Source organism: Myxocyprinus asiaticus, chromosome 14, assembly GCF_019703515.2.
Source record: "Myxocyprinus asiaticus isolate MX2 ecotype Aquarium Trade chromosome 14, UBuf_Myxa_2, whole genome shotgun sequence".
Classification (NCBI taxonomy): Eukaryota; Metazoa; Chordata; class Actinopteri; order Cypriniformes; family Catostomidae; genus Myxocyprinus; species Myxocyprinus asiaticus.
In genome coordinates this window covers 18,743,581-18,766,470 of record NC_059357.1, presented here as the reverse complement: position 1 = coordinate 18,766,470, position 22,890 = coordinate 18,743,581, and the positions used below count along the sequence as shown (strand labels likewise).

Here is a 22,890-nt window from a genome sequence, read left to right as displayed (position 1 = left end):
ACCTCTAACTGCTGTTAGAGATAATTTCCCACAGGTGTCAATCCTTACCGTTCTCCCTCTCCCAGCCTCACTCTCCACAGCTAGTGTCACCATAAAATTGGTCAATGCAATTTAGATGCTGTATTCCAAGTCTTCTAAAGTCATACAATAGATATTTTATTTAATGGAAAAAGCCACCAGTATAGTTCTTCAAAATGATTATTTTTGTGCTCCAATAAAGTCCTACGGGTTTGCAACATGAGGGTGAGTACATGATTCATTTTTGGGTGAATTATTATTGTATAAGTAAGAAAAGGCATAAGAAAAAGGCTTGGAAACACTTCACACAGAGATGGACAAGCTACTGATACTGTAAATACTAAAATACCCATACTTGACAGCAACATATGACTCGCTAAGAAAATGCCTTACTTTTCTTGGCCATGGCATACAGTGTGACCAGAAAAACTGCAGTGCTTTAAGGATAAGAAGAGCTGTTGAGTAGAAGTGCTGCAGTCAGTGTGTCAGTGCGCAAGGCACAATTCAGAAGAGATGTCTGGAGGTGGAAGTGCTGCCCACTGCATTTAAAATATGTTCTGTTATAAATACACACTGAACTGTGCTTGAACTCGGTAAGCAAACCTTAATATCACAATCTGCCTCTTAGTTTTAGTGAGGTTTACCAGCATAACAAAGAATATTATGTTTGTATTGCCAAAGCAGTCACTTTGGGCAAATAACAACAATAAAAGATAAAGAACAATAAAATATATTAAGAAAGAAATGTAAAATAATAATTAAAAAATAATAAAAATATTAAGATACAATTAGAATGAAAATAAAAAAATAGAATAAAAGTAAAGAGCAATAAGTAGTAAAAATAAGTTTAAATGAAAAGACAGAGCCTATAACTAACTGTGCTTCACAATTTTTTCAATGTACGTAGGCAAATATGAATTGTGACATTCATTGTGTTCACTTAACATATAGGATAATTTATCATTGTTTGGCACAGTGTAGAATTTGGTCTTTAAGTGGTCATGTCATGAGGAATCAAGTTTTCCTTGATATTTTGACATATAAGAAGTAATTCTACAATAAAAAACATACTGTAAATAAAAACTTAATCCCCGATTCAATAAAATAATTTATTGAAACCAAGTTGCGAAAATAACTCGTTCTCTACTTCCAACAACATTAGCACCTACTTTCACATCATCGCATTCTTGGCCCCGCCCACTGGTGTTTCAAATCGTAAACTGAGAGAGAGAGCAGGACAGACAGGCCTAGTGTGGCCTCACTATTCCTGAACATCAAAGGGGACCCATCTGGACTATTTAGATTTATTTTTGTATGTAAACATGCACTAGACAGACGTCTTTGACCATTGTCATGAATCTCACACCGCTTTTAAAAGACGTGGTGTAAAGTTACATCTCTGAAAAAGAGAGTCCATTTGGATTCATCAGCTGCTCTGTGTCTTGCTGTTTTGAGTGCGTTCTTCCACTCATCTGCACTATTTTTAATTGTTGGTGTATGAAAACATATAGATGGACGTCTTTGACCGTTTTGATGCGTTTCTAGCCATGTGATTTCTGTGCTTTGGACTATGTATGTTTTGTCGGCTCATATCAGCGTGGATTGTGTTTTTTTTTTTTGGCTCATATCAGCGTGGATGGCTTGTGAACCGGTCATAATACAATTCTAGCTTTGCAAAGGAACTGTTATTGAAGAATGGGGCAGTTAAAAACACTTGGACCCGATCACAAAAATGGAAGTAAACACTTTCATTCAAGAATATTTTAAATGTCATGATTGTTTGATTGTTTATGTTACTGAGTGTTAACAGACCACTTCTTGTGACCACAGCTGACAGGTAGTCTGCCATGGTCTTTGCACTTTGTGATTTTGTTAAGGCTTTATCGCTAGGTGATCTAATAAAGTTTCCTTTGTGCTGAAATGTGGTCTAATTAGGTTGGCAGGACAGTTCTGGGCCTGGATCTTAGTCTGGAGGGTAAATAGGTGTTAACAGAAGTAATGTAAAGCATTTAAAAAATTTAAGAAGCCATATTTAAATATTTATGGTTATAGGCCTAATTCCTACATGTGCTATTTGTGTGGTTATAAAGTACTTTTATTTTCCAAAAATTCTGCATGCAGATTTTCAATTTCAAGCTCATGGCTGGTTAGTGGGCCCCACACCTCACTATGATAAAGGGCAATGGGCTCTATTACTGACTCAAACACTTTCAGTTGAGTTTTAATTGGAATCTCTGCAGAACATTGTTATTTTATAATGCATAAAAGTCCTGTGAGCTTGTTCTATCAGTTAATTCACTAAAGGCTTGAGGTTGCTTGCGCAACTGATTTTCAGGCTCATATTATTGCAGTGATGTAACTAAATCCCCCCCCCCACTCTCTCTCTCTCTCTCTCTCTCTCTCTCTGTCTGTCTCTTTCTGCCTTCTGTTCTCTTTATCTAATGTGAATGTCAAAAGCACCAGTACTCTGGTACCATGTTGACACTAAAATAAACAATGAAACGGTACCAGCCGTTGAGTACAGAGAAATGAGTATCGACTCAGTTCGGTACCCAAGGGCTGTCTGACTAACTAGTAGCTGCTAAGTAGCTGCTTTTCTGAAGTTAATATAAATAAGCAGGGAAAAAAAAATGGATGTGTGTCAAAATATCAATATCTGTTTTGCAGATGAAAATGCCTTGTTGATGAGAGTGGTCAACGGAGAATGTCCATATTGGTTCGAGCTGACAGAAAGCTACAGTAAAGGCTAATTATACTTACTGAGTGAACAGGCTTTACTTAGTTCACCTACAAATGATGATGAAATGCAGTGACATTTTTGTTCTGCCAAGGTGTTCGTTTGGGGAGATTTCTCCTGTTCACGCACATCTCTGAAATTCTTGACCCAAGAGAACTCGGCTGGTTGAAGAGCATTGATGATTGGTTAAAACTATTCGTTGGTGTGATTTGCACGTGACACTTTTTATTTACAATCGCGTGTGCCAGCTGAGGAGTTGTTACCTAGGTTATTATCGATAAAATGGATAACTTTGAAGCTTTCTCTCAGAGATTGTGTGGAAGTATACTTTTTTATATGATTTGCAACACAAAATCTACAAAGACAGCATGGCTACGACAAACGAGTGGAAAGAGATTTAAGTTTTTAAAAGTGAAAGGGGCCGTGATAAAGAAGCAAAGAAGCGGGACAGCGCTAAAAGTGGCGGTCCACGGAGATAAGACGTATTTACAATGGGAACAGGCCGCACCAGCCGCTGCCTTTTCTCTCTTTTTTTCTCCCCACAGAGTGAATTTTTTTTTTGGCTGGGGCCATATGTACTCGCGTCGGGGAAGGTGTCCTTTCCCCAGGAGGAAAAAACACCCCGGAGACCACATCCTGTCCGAAGGAGAGGTTAACATGTAGTGAATATGTTACATGGGCTACCAGCCGCATGTGGAAGAAGTCCTGTGGTAGGTTCTGCCCGGAGGGGAGGAACTCTACAGCATGGCAACCGGAGGCAGGGGAGGACCCTGCCGAAGGGAGACACGGATTTGCCCTCAGGGAAACTGTACCGTGGATAATATGTCACAAGGCATTACCACAGGTAACCAGCACATGTGGAGCACCTACCCCAGTACAGGGCATACTAGCACATGTACTGGGCCTGGCTACGAATTCCTCCGCTGAATTCGCCAGCTGTAGGGCTAAGGAGGAAGAACATCCAGGGTTCCGTCTCGTGCACTTGCATGGGGGAAAAAGCGCACGTCTTCCCCTCAGGGAGGGGAAGGCACTATGCGCAATCGGTACACCCAGCCAGCTGCCCGCACACTTACCTGCTTAATGCCCAGGAGGATGCCACACTTCTCGTGGAGTGTGCTTGTAATCCCAAAGGGGAGGGCACACCCTGGGCCTGGTATGCCAAAGCGATGGCATCCATGACACAGTGGGCAAGCCTCTGTTTGGAGACAGCATTCCCTTTCTGCTGTCCGCTAAAGCAGACAAAGAGTTGCTCAGAGTGTCTAAAGCTCTGTGTGCTGTCCAAGTAGATGTGCAAAGCACGCACCGGACACAGCAATGACAAGGCTGGGTCTGCCTCCTCCCAGGGCAGTGCTTGCAGGCTCACCTCCTGATCCCTAAAAGGGGTCATGGAAACCTTGGGCACATAGCTCGGTCGAGGTCTCAAGACCACGTGAGAGTACTCCGGACCGAACTCCAGGCAGGTGTCGCCGACAGAGAATGCCTGCAGGTCCCCAACCCTCTTGATGGAGATGAGCGCAGTCTTCAATGAGACAGCCTTTAGCTCAACTGACTCTAGGGACTTAAATGGGGCTCTCCGCAGGCCCAGCAGGGCCATGGAGAGATTCCACGAGGGAATGAGGCGTGGCCTAGGAGGATTCAACCTCCTAGCACCTCTAAGGAACCTGATGATCAGGTCGTGCTTCCCCAGGGACTTATTGTCGACTGCGTTGTGGTGCGCCGCTATAGCGGCCACATACACCTTCAAGGTGGAGGGGGACAGCTGCCCCTCCAACCTCTCCTGCAGGAAGGAAAGCACCAACCCAACTGCGCATCTCTGGGGATCATTGCCTTGGGAAGAACACCAATTTGCAAACAAACACCACTTCAAGGCATACAGGTGCCTCGTAGAGGGAGCCCTGGCCTGAGTGATCATGTCTACCGCTGCCGGTGGTAGGTGACTTAGGTCTTCCATGTCCCATCCAGGGGCCAGACATGGAGATTCCAGAGGTCTGGTCATGGGTGCCAGATGGTGCCCTGTCCCTGAGAGAGTAGGTCCTCCCTCAGGGAAACACGCCAGGGAGGGGCTGTCACGAGGAGCATGAGTTCTGAGAACCAAGGCTGGGTGGGCCAGTACGGCGCCACCAGGTGACCTGTTCCTCGTCCTCCCTGACCTTGCACAAGGTCTGTGCAAGCAGACTCACTGGGGGGAACGCATACTTGCACAGCCCCCGGGGCCAGCTGTGTGCCAGCACGTCTGTGCTGAGGGTAGCCTCGGTCAGAGAGTACCAGAGCAGACAGTGGGAGGATTCCCGGGAAGCAAACAGGTCTACCTGTGCTTCGCCGAATTGACTCCAAATCAGCTGGACCACCTGGGGGTGGAGTCTCCACACTCCCCTGAGGGTCACCTGCCATGACAGCACATCCGCTGTACGGTTGAGGTCGCCCGGGATCTGAATGTCCCGCAACGACTTCAGTCGCTGCTGACTCCAGAGGAGACGGCGGGTGAGTTGTGACATGCGACGCAAGCGTAAACCGCCTTGGCGGTTTATATACGCTACCGTCGCTATGTTGTCCGTCCGGACCAACACATGCTTGCCCTGGATCAACAGACGAAGCCTCCGCAGGGCCAGCAATACCGCCAGCAACTCGAGGCAGTTGATATGCCAATGCAGTCGCGGCCCTGTCCAGGTGCCTGCGGCTGCATGCCCATTGCACATGGTGCCCCAGCCTAACTTGGAGGTGTCTGTCATAACAATGACATGCCTGGACACTTGCTGTAAGGGGACCCCTGCCCACAGAAATGCAAAGTCTGTCCAAGGGCTGAACATGTGGTGGCAGATCGGCGTGATGGCCTCACGATGTGTGCCGTGGCACCATGCCCATCTCAGAACTCGAGTCTGAAGCCAGTGCTGGAGCAGTCTCATATGCATCAACCTGAGCAGCATGACTGTCACCGAGGACGCCATATGCCCCAGGAGCCTCTGAAACTGTTATCCAACAGCAAACGCTGTGTGAGGTGAATTGAATGGCAGTGGAACTCGCTGCTCAATACCGCTCGGCTCGGAGGAAAAAATCTGAACGAGTGGTTGCGAGCCAGCTCCTTTTATACCTGTATGTCCGGGGGAGTGGCATGGACAGTTCCCATTGGCCTTTTCGCAAAGATCAGAGGTGTTTGGGGCTCCCAAGAGCGACCCCTAGTGTCACTACATCGACACAATGTTGAGTGAGTTACAGACAGGGAACCTGCATTATTGGTTTTACTTGTGCTTTAGTTCATCCAGGAAAAAACAGCTGGGCTTCTTCCAAAGTATAAACCAGGCTTAAGTCATATATCCACTCTGTACAATTGTAGTGAGCAGAATAGCATGTCAGAATGCACAACACGTCAAACCTTGAGGCGGATGGGCTAAAACAGCAGAAGACCACGTCCAGCACTTTCTTAGGACCATAGTGTTTCTAAAAAAGTGCTCAGTGAGTGTACGTATATAAAGGAGAATATTAGTTTTTGCTGCTGTATCAAAATTGGTGGTAACACTTCACAAAAAGGTTGTATTTGTTAACATTAGCTACTTCATTAGTTAACATGACAGTACTTTTACAGCATTTATAATCATGGTTAATGTTAATTTCAACATATATGGCTACATTTTTAAAAAGCTTAATATATTAACATTAGTTAATGCATTATGAACTAATAGACTAACAATGGACAATTGTATTATCATAAATTAACATTAAACAAGATTAATAAATGCTGTTAAAATATTGTTAATTGTTATTTCACGATAGCTGCATTTACTAATGTTAACAAAAAACAACCTTATTGTAAAGTGTATGTGTGTAAGTGAAACTTCACTGGTATTGCTATTGACAACTGAAATGCGAGCATTTTAACAACCCTAAACTGTGCAACTGTCTAAGAGACGAAAATTCATTTTGTGGAATATCCTGTGGACCACCTGTGAATCCAAAATGTAAGCAAAAAATTATCCTCATTAATGAGACCTTTGCTTCCCTTCTGTCTGTTTACCATCTTCCGTTCTGCCTTTCTCTCTCTGTCTCTGTCTGTTTCTCAGGAGATGAAATGCTTTCAGTTTGCTGATTTAGCTTCTGCTTGAAGTCAAACTAGTCTTCCAAATTCCTGTTCTGCTGACTGTCATGCACACCTCTTTCCTGTCTCTCTTTCTCTCCCCTTCTTTATCTCTCAGCCTCTGAGCCTGCAGGTGGTGATAAGAACTGAGCTCACTGCATGGAAAGCCGCTGTCTAGTCTAAGTTGTTTTGTGTGGCTTTGGTGTTTGTGTGTGTTTGTGTCACATTCTATCTGAGACCCTGAACAGGTATGGAACATCACCTCCTGAAGGCAGTGATCTGTCTCTTTGAATCATGATATTCAAATAAACTCGCACCAGGACTGGGGCTAGTTTCAACGCATGCTCCTGCAATGCGACAGCTGAAAATGTGAACCAGAAAACATGGCACATGAGGGTATCAAAAAAGAGTTTTAGAGACACTTCTGTTCCTGTAGATCAGCTGGTAGAGTTTGGGGTTAGCAACGCCAATGACATAGGTTCAATTCCCAGGGAACACATACACTGGCAAAATGTACACCTTGAATGCACTGTATGTCGCTCTGGATAAAAGCATTGGCCAAATGAATAAATGTGAATATACAATGTATCCATTCATTGGGCTGGAAGCATTTGTGAATATTTTTTTGAAATAGTCTGAATGCCTTTCCCTCTGATATGTAAGGTCCATACACCTGTATGTATAAGCATGTACAAATGCATACCACTCAAAATTAGCTACATAAACAAATTCAGCTTCACTATTAAATCCATGTGCTTAACACTGCAAAGAATCCAACCCTTCAATTAGCATTCCATTCCTCTTTCTCTTTCTGTCCTCCTCCTCTCTTTTCTTATTCGCTCAGCAGTTACATAATTTGCTGCAGAAGCTAAAAATGGACAGGTAAAGACAATTATAGCTCCACAATAGCTGCCTGACAGTGAGTCATCACTGCATGCATGAGTGTATGTGTCTGTGTCTATGCGAGCGCACCACAATATTTTTCAGTATTCCATTTTTAGCGTTTCCGTAATCTTGGTGCATGTGCTGGACTTTTGTTTCCTGGTTTGTATTGATGGATTCAATTCAGTAGTTAATCGTGTGATCCTGAACATAATTAAAAAAGATGATTAATTGTAGTTCGGTGTGTTTACATGTCTCAGAGTGTCACAAACTGATACAAATGTGTTGCCATGGTGACAGGACCCAAGCTGGGGCAAATTCTGAGGCTCTATAGTGAAAACATCTTGTTCTGTGCCATCTACTTCCCCCACATTATGCTTCTTTTGCCCTTTTTAGCAGACCAAAATCATACTCAAACTTCATGAGCAAAGGGTACTAACATTTTTCTATGCATGAAGACAAATGATTGCAACAAAACACTACAGACACTACGAACACTCATCCAGACCATCCAGCAGCTGTCCATCCGTCCGTCCATCCATCCATAGATCCATCCATCCATATCGTATAATATAGCCATGGGTAAAGGGTGTTCTAAGGCCTTATGCATGATGCGAAATAGAGACACCATTGTTCAATTAGAAGTTACGCTACCAGTCAAAATTTTGAAACACTTGACTGAAATGTTTCTCATGATCTTAAAAATCTTTTGATCTGAAGGCGTATGCTTAAATGTTTGAAATTAGTTTTGTAGACAAAAATATAATTGTGCCACCATACTAATTTATTTCATTATATAATTAAAATTTAATAAAAAATAAAAAAAGTTTTTGAAATTGATGACTTGGACCAAATAATAAAGAAAAGCAGCCAATAAGTGCGCAACATATATGGAAACTCCTTCAATACTGTTTAAAATGCATCCCAGGGTGATACCTCAAGAAGTTGGTTGATAAAATGTCAAGAGTACATGTCTGTAAATTCTAGGCAAAGGGTGACTCCTTTGAAGATGCTAAAATATAACACAGTTTTTATTTATTTTGGATTTTGTTTAGTCACAACATAATTCCTATAGATCCATTTATGTTATTCCATAGTTTTGATGACTTTACTATTATTCTAAAATGTGAAGAATAATAATTATAATAAAGAATGTGTTTCAAAACTTTTGACCGGTAGTGTACATTTATTAATGTTTCAGGTTCAATACAAGTTGAGCTCAATCAACAGCATTTGTGACATAATGTTAATTACCACATACAATAATTTGAACTTAAAAAAAAAAAAAGCAAAAATCTTGGTTATAGAAAGGCACTTAACAATGGAAGTGAATGGGACCAGTCCATAAACATTAAAATACACACTATTTCAAAAGCATGGCCACAAGATAAAGATAACATAATTTTAGTTTGATAAATTTAGACATTTACTGGTGTTATAGCATTTACCAGATTACAGTGTTTACCACCATTACATTGTCATGACAACAAAGTTGTAATGTTGGATATAACTTTACTAAGATAAGGTTAGCAGGCCATTTGATCACACTAAAATCATGTTAACATGTATAATATGTGTCTTTTGGCTATAGTTGTGTGTATTCTATTGTTTATGAACTGGCCCATTAACTTCTATTGTAAGTGTCTAATGCAACTGTAATTTTTTTTATTTTTTTTTAAAATAAACAATGGATGAGTCAAATTAATTATTTATGGTAATCAAAATGAATATGCCGCAAATGCTTTAGACTTGTACTTAACCTGGAACATTCCTTCAATAATCGGAATTAACAATTCTGCTGCCATGCAATATAGTTCATTAGCCAACTGTTGACTGTTTACAGTTGCCAAGCAATCTAACACTTTGGTGCATTAATGTTTAATCTGTGGTCACAGGTGTGCATTTACTGTAGATTTGCATTTCACAACAGCATCAAACATGGCTCATCCAATCAGAACTGAATTTAAATCTGCAAACTACCAATTTAATAATCACCAGTTCATTCCTCCATCAACAATCAATAAATCTATGTATTTTAACTATCAGTTATTCATTCATAATTCAATCAATCCATCCATCCATCATTGGTGTTACCATCTATTCAACCAAACCATATTTTAATCAATTTCTCAATCAACAATATATCCATCTATATATATTCATTATCCAATCTATAATTCATCCATTTTCAGTGTGCCCATCAATCCATCCTTTCTTTCAATCAAATAACCAATCATAGATTCATCAATCCGTCATGTATTCATGAATGCATTCCTCCATCAACAATCAGTAAATCCATCTATCATGCAATCATTATCCATCAATCCATCCATCTTTTACTAGATCATGTCCTACCTGTGCCGGGGAGTAGAGTTTCCTGGCACTGTTGGGCTCATGGGACCCTGGGTGTGTCATGGGGGAGTGAGTTGGAACAGTAGAGCTTGGTCCAGCTCCCTGATGTCCCCCCACACTCCTCTCGACTCCAGACCCTCCTCCTCCTCCTACCCCTCCGATGCAGCAGAGCGTTCCCTGGGCAAGCTCCAGTTCAATTTCTGCATCCATCTCTGCCTCCTCCTGGGCTTCTTTGTTTGAGTCGTCCAGGTGTTTCATCAGCACTGCCACGACCACGTTGATGAGAACAAACTGGGCTGTCAGCACAAAGCTAACAAAGTACATTGGAGAGATGAATTGTAGGCTGGGATTACAGGTGTATTCGCCCAGTGGACATTCCCGAAGAGTGTCCTACAGGAGTGTAGAGACCGAGAGGGAGAAAAAAGAGAAAGACAGAGAGAGTCTTGATAAAAGTATAAAGTAAATAAAAATATGAAAAAGCTTAAGTGTGCAATTTCTGCACCATAGCATCACTAAATGGAATCAGATGACTTCATCATAAATGTTGTCCAGCTTCATGGAATGCTAAACCAATCATATTAGGATTCAGATCGCTGTAACCAGAGGTGGAAGTCATCCAAATATGGGCAGAGTGGATCGTTCACTCTAACTACATATGGCCACCAGGAGATGGCACCAAGTACATGACTCAGACTCAATGATGGCTCAAATGACACAGAATGGAACTGAATAAGATCTTGTTACTCATGACTGCATGCTTTAGAGAGAGAGAGAGTGTACTTTTAGTCATTGTTGTATTTGCAAGTATAATTAGTTCTTATGTTCAATTATTATGTTTTTTTATTGTTTTTGTTTTTGGAGAGGCTTTTGGGCACTTGGAGACATTTTTGGACACAAGGATACATTATTTTTGTAATAATATATCTTTTGATTGCTTTGTTGTATCAACACAAAATTGTACTCAGTTACAGGTGAAGTGATTGGGAACAAAACAATCGGAGCTATCTTATTTACACTCTGAGATATATAACCTCAAATCAGAAAATAATAAAAAAGTTAATGATAAAAAAAGCTGATAAATTTTAAGCAGCGATATTTGAAAACACGGCACTCGAATATTTCACTGTTTGTTTCGATCTGCTCGTCTGTGTTCGCTATGCAGAATTCCAATATTTATTTTGGAACTTTTTTATTTGAACAAAAAATGAAAAAAATAGCTGGCCACATTGTGTCTGAAATGTCCATTACTCAACATCAACTTCTAGTTTATAGAACTGTTCTGTAAAAGCAGTTTGTTTGAGTGCGGCACAATTGACATCCCATTTTGAGGCATTTCATCAGACTGCTGGATTACATCTATAGAACAATAGCCTTGGAAATTACAAAAACATTAACTATGGCCTCTACTTCCAGAGGTGGCGATAACCAGTACTTGTGTGTGACAGCTGACTTCAACCTCCTCCTCTCATCAGCTGCAGTTTGATTAGAATGCTCCTCTGTTTCCAACAATAGGAACAAATCCCATAATGGCACTTCCATTCTTTTTTTATTTTTGGGGGGGATTTTCTCCCCTTTTCTCCACAATTTGGAATTCCCAATTCCCAATGTGCTCTAAGTCTTCGTGGTGGCGTAGTGACTCGCCTCAATCCGGGTGGCGGAGACATAGCGCGTGTGGAGGCTTCATATTCTCCGCGGCATCCACGCACTACTCACCACGTGCCCCACCGATAGCGAGAACCACATTATAGCGACCACGAGGAGGTTAACCCAACATGACTCTACCCACCCTAGCAACCGGGCCAACTGGTTGCTTAGGAAGCCTGACTGGAGTCACTCAGCATACCCTGGATTCGAACTTGCGACTCCAGTTGTGGAAGTATGGCACTTCCACTCTGATTTATTCTGATGTAATATACTGTAAACTCTTTTTTTTATTCCTCCATAGCTGCAGTGATTGAGTGGCAGATGGGTGCAGGTTCTCTCAGTCATTTTACTTGGCAACTTATGCGTATGGTTCAGGCTTGGGGAGGTGGTGGCTCTCTGCAGGTATGAAGGAACTTAGTTTGTAATTTACAGCTCTGATTATGGTGCTTTAGTTGCCAGGAAGCTGCCGTAAGCTTCTATCAACCATACAATTCATTGTGTGTGTGCCTAATGGGGAGAGCCTGTCACCCTCCATCAAACACACCCCCTGGTGTGCATTGGGCATTCTGTATCGAAATCACACTGATACGTCCTCATTTATTCAGGTATGCTTTACTGTTGCACTGAATATGCTGAGCTAATAGTTTCTCCATTATATAGCTATCATATGAAAGCCTGGTTGGAGAGAGAGAAAGTGAAGCTAAGCGGGTTCTCTTTGGAAAGGCTGATAAAAACACATTTTTCAAAACAACAAAACAAACTAGAGTTCCGTCATCACTGTCAAAATCCTGTCTGTCAAATTCAAGTGCACGACTAATATTTAGGAACAAGCGTTGCCATGTGCAAATTGTGTTTTGATCACCATATTCCAAAATTTCTGTTTCACCTGTCCACATGCATCACGAAAAAATGCATTTTGAACGCTCTGAGTCTTCATTTTGAAATGAAACCTTTTATAGTGACAGCTCACTAGGTTTCTATGTGCACACAAAGCCCCCCAACATGCTGTCTAATAAGGAAGCTCACTAGGTTTCTACAGTGTGTGCCTGTGATGCCGAAAAATGCTGTCTAGGAAGACGGCTCACAAGGTTTCTATGTGACTATGATGCCCCCAAAATGCTGTCTAGTAAGGCAGCTCACTAGGTTTCTATGTGACTATGATGCCCCAAAATTCCAACCACCATTCCTTTACAGTATTTATACTGTAAAACAACTCTAAAACGGTAACTGTTCAGTGATCCTATTTAAAGCCTAATTTAATTTTATGTGTGGGGAATTATACTTCGGTCAGATGTGAACACGGAGCACAGGACACGTAAACGCACGCAGCCCGATTTTTCTAACCGTGCATCTTTAAACGTGCACAATGTGCATGCGTCTTGAATGATTTGCACTAATTAGTGGGTCCACAAGATGGCAACACTCACATTTGAGCCGTTGCTGTCATGAATAAGCTCTAGAAGGAGACGAATATGGAAACTAAAACAGTGGATGTGCACATCAAGAATGCATGTGTGAGGAGGCCATTACCTGCAATTGTATAACTCGAATCTGACAACTTTATGTGTCTAAACTCCTGAGGAGAAATAGTCCAGTATCTCATAGCAGTCGTATCTCATAGCCTGTGTATGCGGCTATGCGCACAGTCATATGAAGTATACTTTGACAGGCTCGCGTTCAACTGTACGCAGACGCTTAGCACTTGCGTCAAAACCGAAGTATACTTTGGGTTTAAGAGAAGAACAAGAGAAGGGGAGGAGATAGATGGTGAAGAAGGCTGTGATAAAATACTGTATAAAGTAAAAGGAGGAATAAAGGAAAATGAGTGACAAATAGTAAGAACAGACATAATGCAGCAACCAACATGGGGGCAAATTCACTAAACAGTAAATCCTCCACACAGTTCCTTAAACTGCTACATCAAAGGACTATTGAAAACAACCTACTCTGACCTCCTTATCCTCAACTGCATTGATTTTCAGATCCCTCAAGTGTCTTGTAAGAGTTATTGATCATATACAATATATGCATCTGAAGTGTCTGGCTACCATTATACCTAAGAGAAATCTGCCAGATTGCTCTGTTGAGTGCTCTGTAGGTGAATGGGTAATAATGGGTTTTTGCTCTGGTACTGTACCTTCATTATACCATTCCAGTTATCACCAGTGGAGACCTGGAAGAGTGTGAGGAACGCCATGCCGAAGTTCTCAAAGGTGGCATGACGACTCATGCCTTCACAGGGGTAGTCCTCGTTGCACACTGTGGAGAACAGAGAGAGAAAGAGAGATTGTATGGTAGCTATTGCATTGTATTGTATTACATACTATTTCTTTGTGGATGTTTTAGAACTGCTGTTATGTTTATCACCTAACAAAGTGTCCTAACCAGACGCAACATGATAAAGCAACAAACTTTCATGTAAATCTGAGATTTTGTCCTAACCAACCGTGTCAGAGTGAAAGAGAGTAAAATCGAGAGAGAAGCAGAGAGAAAACAAGGGAAAGAATAAGTCAAAATCTTTACCTAGTTCTCCAAATAATTCCACCCCCAGTGCAGCATAAATGAAGAACAGTAGCATGAAGAGGAGACCAAGGTTTCCCACCTGAAACATAGCAATCAAGACTTAGAAAAACAACACAAACAAATGCACACACACATGTACAAACACACTCTTTACACAATATAGAGGCAAGCACTAGGGCTGAACTATTTGGACAAAAAATCGAATTGCGATTTGAACTGCGATATGATAAACATATCATATTCCTTATAACCCAAATTAAACCATGTTTCTACCATGCTCTACTGCTGACAGAAAATACTGTTCCATAAAGGTTATTCACACTTGAGTCCTCTTAAAAAGAACCAAACTAAACATAAACAAAACAGTGAAAGACAACGGACATTTTTTAAAACCCAGTCAACTTGAATATTATATATTGAAAATTATTCAGTAGTAATTTATTTCTTTATTTATGTCTTTACTTGATTGTGACATTGCTTTGCAGTACGGTTAAACACTCAAGCTTTTATTTTAGCGGAAAACTGAAGGGACAGAAGTGTCTGTTGTTTGTAGTTGAGTTGACAGCAGCCTATTAATGCAGTGAATGCTCTCATCTCTCTTTCTGTCCACAAAAACCCTGTGTCATGGGATTATTTTCGATTTGTATCATAAATTGTTGCAGCCAAACATGTGAAATTACGCAAATGTGCCATTTAAGTAAATCTGGAGCACTTTATATGCGCTCAGCGCACGTTAGCACACCGAACCAAACTCAGAGCACCAGACAGATAGCATTTGTGTGTGTCATGCACAGAAGCGCTCTGAAACCATTGAAAACACATGGGTAATACACTGACGCAGTTTACATGTATTTAAGATAGCACCACACACTACAGACAAAACAGTTGCACAAATAAGCACAGCACTGCAAGTAGCACATTCAGAGTTTTTATCAATTTAATGAAATCGCAGCCTAGTGGTTTGATAATCGCACTGGGTTATTTCCCAATTTTGGTTGTATTTCCATTAATCATTCAGCCCTAGAAAGCACTATATACTGTTGCTGTAATTTCGCACTTCCTGGATGCACTTCCCATGCATTTAAGATCTGCATCTAATCTTACAGCAAAACACTTCAAACTCTTAAAGTACTCCAACTTTAGAAATAGAACTGTATTGCAAATAGGGAGTGCTACCCTGGGGTTTGGTACAGATGGAAGTAGCATCTGGAACAGACATAACAATAACAAAAAATAATACTGTGTACATTTTATTGTCACTGTCCCTTCAGTTTGAGTCCTTCCACAATCGTAGACTAACCCACTGCTGTCCCTGTTTCCCTGCTGCTTAATGAAGCAGAACAAATTTGTGATTTAAAAAAAAACTAAACATAATTTATTTATGTAGTAGTGGTCATGTCAGAGTCTGCTCTGGGAACTGAATTAACCCTCCTAATGGAGGAAATGACCTGTGTCCTAATGCAGCCAATGTACACAGAGCATGCATACTTGCAAAACACTGACACCCTAGCCCGTGAAGGATATGTGCAAGTGAGTTCAGAGTCAGACTTCATCCACAGCTGCACAGACGTCTTGAAACAAAAATGAGATGCGGTAAAACTGAGGGAGATAAAGAATACGGCACAGGCGCTAACAGCTAGCCTAAAGTGATGCTAACTATGAAAACAGTGTGAGAGAGCTATGAATGCGTAAAATAGTGAATAATACAATCAGCTTAAATCACATTAATGCAATTTGTATAGTTATGTGATGCTAATCATGTTGTTTTATGGGGTGTGCCAATGGGTATGATAAAACAACAGCTGAGCTTTATTACCAGTTAATGCTAAGTAATGGGCCATTGTTCCAGAGCAGGACAAACCAGTGCTACAAAACTACACAAGCTAGACAGTACTGGGGAGGGAAGGCGGTTCACTGGGGTTGAATCTCAATCAACTCCCTAGCTCCCTATGTCGTGAATCAGTATATTGTGAACACGAATTCCAGCACTTGCAGATGTGTTCTTACACTGAACATTGGGACATTTATGACTCAATCACATGTGACACAAGTATGAGGCTGTGCTTTTAAAACTGGAATGAATCAACAACATTGCTGTATAAATGACACTGTTGTGCATTGTCATGGTATATATTCATACATACAGTGATATTATGAAAGATAATTGACATAATGAAAAAAAATAAAGGATTGTATTTTTAACTTTGTTCTAACAACTCTAATATTTAAAAGATTGTTTCTGTGTATTCAGAGTATTCTATGTGTGAAGGCAGCTTACTAGGTATCTATGTGACCATGATGCCCAAAAATGCTGTCTGATAAGGTAGCTCACTAGGGTTCTATGTGCCTATGATGACCAAAAATGCTGTCTAATAAGGCAGCTCACTAGGTTACTATGTAACTATGATGCCCAAACATTCTGTGTAGGAAGGCAGCTCACTAGTGTTTTACTGTATGTGACTATGATGCCCAAAAATGCTGTCTAGGAAGGCAGCTCACTAGGTTTCTTTGTGCCCATGATGCCCAAAAATGCTGTCTAGGAAGATAACTCACTAGGTTTCTGTGTGACTATGATGCCCCAAAATTCTGTCTAATAAGGCAGCTCACTAGGTTTCTATATGACTATGATGCCCCAAAATTCCAACCACCATTCCTTTACAGCATTTATACTGTAAAACTACTCTAAAACGTACTCGGTAACTGTTCAGTGATCCTATTTAAAGCCTAATTTAATTTTATATGTGGGGAATGCTTATAAAAATCTTCTGAAAGGACAAGAGAATTTAGAAGAGGACCATAAGGTTGCAGTAAATGATAAAGGCAAACTATAGCCTATATAGTGGTGTACACAAGCCAGTTTGAAGCCTATGGGGAATGAATAGTATCTCTAAGAGAACTGTGAAGGAAATGTACAGAAGTTTCAGGGAGGATGTACCAAATGTGTGGACAGTGTATTAGAACACTTTCAGAACTGTGTGTGGTAAACCTGTATGCCTGAGTGCCTCTTTAATGAGCTGTAGCATTAATTACCTCCCAGATCCCATGGGGATAAGACATTGGGCCCAGCAGTAATGTGCAAGGGATCGATATCCACATAGGAGTGACGCTTTACTCCACCCTAGAGAGGTCTAGCCAGCAGTTCTCTCCTGAGGGAGTTACAAATCTGTGACCACTTAGATGATGACAATGTTCTATGTCTGCTATTTTAAATTTGTGTAAATATGCACAGTACTGTATATGTGTATGTTTGAATCTGAGAGAGTTTTAGATTCCTTTGTCATATGTTTGTGTGTACAGGTTTGGCAATAAATATTTCCTATACTCAGATATAGTGAAACTTGTCAGAAACTAACTTTTGGGGACATTCGAAGTGGTCCTCACTATTTGAAAGGCTCATAAATCGGCCAAATCATGTTTTGTTTTAAATCTAATAGTGTCAACAGTTGTCTGTAGTTTAATGACAATATTATCCCCAGAAGTGAGGTAAATCTGACAAAAACCTCCATTTATTTGGGATATCCTCAATTGGAAAATTGGATCATGAAGCAAAAACTGTTTTGTAAATTCAAAATGTGCCAAGGGTTTTATTTTAGGGTTTGGGTCAAGGTGTGGGTTAGGGCTAGTATATTTTATAATTAACCTGGTGTAAACACAATAGAAGTCTATAATATGTCCCCATTTAGATAAGTAAATGCTTCACATTTTAGTTTGATATGCCCTTCAAGAGGGAGTTTTTGGCTCCTCTGTATAACCAATTTTCATGGGCGATTTTAATGAGCGACCGTTCCTGTTTCCGACCCTGCTTTGATGATTTCTCCATTTCCCTATCTCTTTAAGCTAAGCCAAAAACATGACTAAAAGCAGGTGTGTTACAACACAATATTTCAACAGATGTTGGGGTTTGCAGCTTTATTCTTACCTGTGGCAGGGCTTGAACTACCGTATCCAGCAGAGCTCTCATTCCTGTTGCCATCTTTAACAGCTTTAATACTGCCAGAGAGAGAGAAATAGAGTTACAGAGAGCTTAACAAGACAAATCAGTGTGTGTGCACGTCTAAGAGCCGTTTATCATTTTAGATGAACAAAAACTAACAGTGAGTCCGATAACAGCAAGCGGCAAGCAAGGATCCCCCCCCCACTTTGGTTAAATTCCAGTCTAAATGGCTAATGAGGAATGAAGGAAAAGGTCAAGGCTAAAATTAAACCCTCACACTGCCACCCACTTCCCATATAAAGCAGGCTACAGATAGAGAGTGATGGCATGCTGACTCAATGATGGCCTTGGACTAGATCAGGATTAAAGACCAGATTAAATCTAGACAAACAGATCAATCCTCAATAATACAGCATCGCTGACCGGTACAAAATACCATTTTGGTATGATGAAGTCAATATTTCTAAGGCTCATATTGGGTAGACGTAAGATATGAGGGAGACGTAAGACGCATCAGCTATTAGGAGCTTATCAACACATGGGCCACTGATCAGCTATTAGAGGGAAATGATGAGGGGAAAATTAGAGGAATTTGGAGAGACAAATAGAAATTGGCAGTAGAGATCAGCAATAAAACAACATTTTGCTGGCTGGCTGGCTGATTAAAAGATTGAAGAGTTAAACAGAGCTCTGAGAAGGGGTATAAAGGGGTTTTGTGGTTCAGGCGACAGATGATCTGAGTAGAATGCAGACAAAACAAGTAGTTGTTTGAGTTGTTTATTAAGATAAAAGGCAGGTGTTGAAGGCATGGTTTAGTGGTTAGTACAAGTGTCAACACGTTGCAACTCTGTGGTGCTCACTGGGTGATGCAATATCTGGTTCACAACCGTTCCTCTACTTTCCACTAAATAAAGGAGGCAAAAGCAAGAAAGAGCCCCAAGACATCTAACACCAGTGGCCTCAATCTGAGAACCCCCCCCCCCCCCCAACCCAGAAAAAAGCCTCTACAGTTGTAACATTTGCACAAATTGGTAGAATGTGAAATAAATGTAGAAATAGGTCCCTCCTCACCACTAACAGTGCCTTCTGACAGTGCCTTCTATTGTTTCTTGCAATAATTCTCTGTATTACGCTCATGGATTAATTTAGGATTTTCGAGGAGGGAAAACCCTAACACTAAAGGGAATAAAAATGACCAATGGAGCGCACGTGCGGTGCACCCCGTTAAAAGAGTGCCACTCTTGGTGAATACAGTGGAACAGGTTCCTTCACAGACTAAATGGAAGCATAATGATTATGTACTTAATAGAGCTGTCAGAATTAACGCTTTAACACATGCAATTCATTAAACATTTTTAACAAGTTCAATGTGTTTTGGGACGTGACCTGATCGAAAATGGCTGCTTAGTCTGTTAGCTCCACTCCAGTTCCTTTTTTTCTAATTTACTTTCTTTGAACTTGACCCAAACTCGGATATCACTGCCTCAACAGCAACCTAACATGTCTGAGACTAAAGAGGTGTGGGATTTTCCGCTTTTTATGTCTTCTCGACCTCCAAGAAATGTAAAGAAGAAGCACGCCGAAATGGAGGAAGCTTCGTCATCTCCGACAGACCAGGCTGAGTCCATGTTATCCGAAATCCGTTCACTGGGCACCAGACTGGGCAGTATTGCTGGTCGTTTAAGCATGAATGGCAGACGTTTAGACAATATATCAACCTCAATTATCTCAGTACAGGAATCTCTCTCTAATCTGTCGAGTGTCCGCAAATGAGACGTGGCTGACCGAGGCTGAAGGTAGAATCTCCACCGCTGAAGATACTGTGTTGTCTCATGAGAATAAAATTATCTCTTTGGAGGAGGAAATAGTTAAATTTAGAGCCAAAGTGGACAATCTAGAGAACCGAGGAAGACGTAAAAACTTGAAAACTGTTGGTCTCCCTGAGAAAGCTGAAGGCCCTGAATCCATCAAGCACTTTCTTACAAGCTGTTACCGAATTGGTTGGGCCTCTCCCCTGATTTACATCTCGACATTGAGAGAGCGCATAGGTCGCTCGCACCCATCCCGGGGGTGAATCGCCCTCCGCGAAGTGTGCTGGTTCACTTTTTACAGTACACAGATAAGGAGACAGTCTTACAGGCCATGCGGGGAAAACACAGTGTCACTCACGATGGAAACCAGCTGCGCTTTTATCAGGATCTATCGGTAGAGGTACTGAAGAAATGCTGGGAATTTGATGATGTGAGGAAGACATTATCTTACTGTAATATGTTCAGAGGTTTTGCTTATCCTGCCAAGCTTCGTTGTCTTCATGAAACTGAGATGTGCATTTTCTCCAAGATAAGTAATGCTCAGTGGGAACAATGGGTGCTACCATGACCCAGTTGTTGTTCATAAGACTATGTTTCGGTTGGGTAATCTAAGTCATCATTTATATCTGTGAAACACTTGACGTAGGCTCATCTGAGACTCAAAATGTGCTTCTCTCTTTTTTTGTCTTTTGATGTTTTTTCAAAAGATCTAGTTGCACTAGTTTTTGTTTTAGTTTGTATTAATGCGTTTAATTTCTCATAACGAAGGCTATGTGCACCTCTTTTGGTATAATGAGTCTTGAGTGTCTAATATATATGTTATGAAGGAACTGGTTCGTTGCACATGTGCGCCTCCTAATGGCTGTAACTCTGTATTACATGCTGGCATGGGGTATTTTGTTTCTATATTCAATGCCAGTTGGGTACAGTGACCTAAGTTTAGCTGGTCTAGGTATGCCTTCTCGTTTGTGGACAAGGTTGGGGTGGGGTGGGTGGAGGGAGTGTTGTACCATTGTTTGGTAAAATGTGAAAATCTCATCCATTGGTTTTGCCTACATAGTAGAAATGCTTTAACTGTACACTTACAACCTCTTTGGTTTTTGTTTTTCTATATCCTATTGTGATGTATAACTTATTTATTACATGGAATGTTAAAGGGTTAGGGCATGTGATAAAGAGGAAAAGGACCTTTTTTAAAAAGGAGAAGATTACTATTGCAATGCTTCAGGAAACACATTTATCAGATCTTGAACATTTAAAACTGAAACCAGACTGGGTAGGGCAAATATACAGTTGAAGTCAGAAGTTTACTTACACCTTAGCCAAATACATTTAAACTCAGTTTTTCACAATTCCTGACATTTAATCGTAGAAAACTTTCCCTGTCTTAGGTCAGTTAGGATCACTACTTTATTTTAAGAATTTGAAATGTCAGAATAATAGTAGAGTGAATGCCTTATTTCAGCTTTTATTTCTTCCATTACATACCCAGTAGGTTTACATACACTTTGTTAGTATTTGGTAGCATTGCCTTTAAACTGTTTAACTTGGGTCAAATGTCCACAAGCTTCTCACAATAAGTTGCTGGAATTTTGGCTCATTCCTCCAGACAGAACTGGTGTAACTGAGTCAGATTTGTAGGCCTCCTTGCTCATAAACGTTTTTTCAGTACTGCCTACAAATTGTCAATCGGATTGAGGTCAGGGCATTGTGATGGCCACTCCAATACCTTGACTTTGTTGTCCTTAAGCCATCTTGCCACAACTTTGGAGGTATGCTTAGGGTCATTGTCCATTTGGAAGATCCATTTGCGACCTAGCTTTAACTTCCTGGCTGATGTCTTGAGATGTTGCTTCAATATATCCACATAATTTTTCTTCCTCATGATGCCATCTATTTTGTGAAGTGCACCAGTCCCTCCTGCAGCAAAGCACACCCACAACATTATGCTGCCACCCCCATGCTTCACGGTGCAAGCCTCACCCTTTTTCCTCCAAACATAACGATGGTAATTATGGCCAAACAGTTCAATTTTTGTTTCATCAGACCAGAGGACATTTCTCCAAAAAATAAGATCTTTGTCCCCACTTACAAACTGTAGTCTGGCTTTTTTGTCGTGGTTTTGGAGCAGTGGCTTCTTCCTTGCTGAGCAACCTTTCAGGTTATGTCGATATAGGACTCATTTTACTGTGGATATAGATACTTGTCTACCTGTTTCCTCCAGCATCTTCAGAAGGTCCTTTTCTGTTGTTCTGGGATTGATTTGCACTTTTCGCACCAAACTACGTTCATCTCTAGGAGACAGAATGCGTCTCCTTCCTAAGTGGTATGATGTCTGTGTGGTCCCATGGTGTTTATACTTGCGTACTATTGTTTGTACAGATGAACGTGGTACCTTTTGGCATTTGGAAATTGCTTCCAAGGATGAACCAGACATGTGGAGGTCCACAATTTTTTTTTTTTTCTGAGGTCTTGGCTGATTTCTTTTGATTTTCCCATGATGTCAAGCAAAGAGGCAATGAGTTTGAAGGTAGGCCTTAAAATACATCCACAGGTACACCTCCAATTGACTCCAATTAGTGCGTTGGAGTGGTGGTGGGTAGTGGGCTAAATCACAGAACTGGTAATCAGAAGGTTGCTGGTTCAATCCCCACAGCTGAGCAAGACACTTAACTCCAGGTTGCTCCAGGGGGATTGTCCCTGTAATAAGGGCACTGTAAGTAGCTTTGGATAAAAGTGTCTGCCAAATGCATACATTTAAATGTAATTAGCCTATCAGAAACTAATTGCCTAAAGGCATGATATCATTTTCTAGAATTTTCCAAGCTGCTAAAGGCACAGTTGCCTTAGTGTATGTAAACTTCTGACTGGAATTGTGATGTAGTCAATTAAAAGTGAAACAATCTGTCTGTAAACAATT

At 40.9% G+C, this 22,890-nt stretch overlaps 1 protein-coding gene across 1 annotated transcript in view; it reads right to left on the bottom strand.

Annotated features, from left to right (window-relative positions):
• The window catches only part of LOC127451954 (voltage-dependent T-type calcium channel subunit alpha-1I-like), a 293,925-nt gene that overhangs the window by 16,566 nt on the left and 254,469 nt on the right, over nt 1–22,890 (bottom strand). Inside the window, exons 30-33 of the mRNA XM_051717045.1 lie at nt 18,145–18,215; nt 14,226–14,304; nt 13,840–13,961; nt 10,062–10,448 (exon numbers count right to left, since the gene is read on the bottom strand). Of these exons, the coding sequence (XP_051573005.1) occupies nt 10,062–10,448; nt 13,840–13,961; nt 14,226–14,304; nt 18,145–18,215 (659 nt within the window). The remainder of the gene's footprint in view (nt 1–10,061; nt 10,449–13,839; nt 13,962–14,225; nt 14,305–18,144; nt 18,216–22,890) is intronic.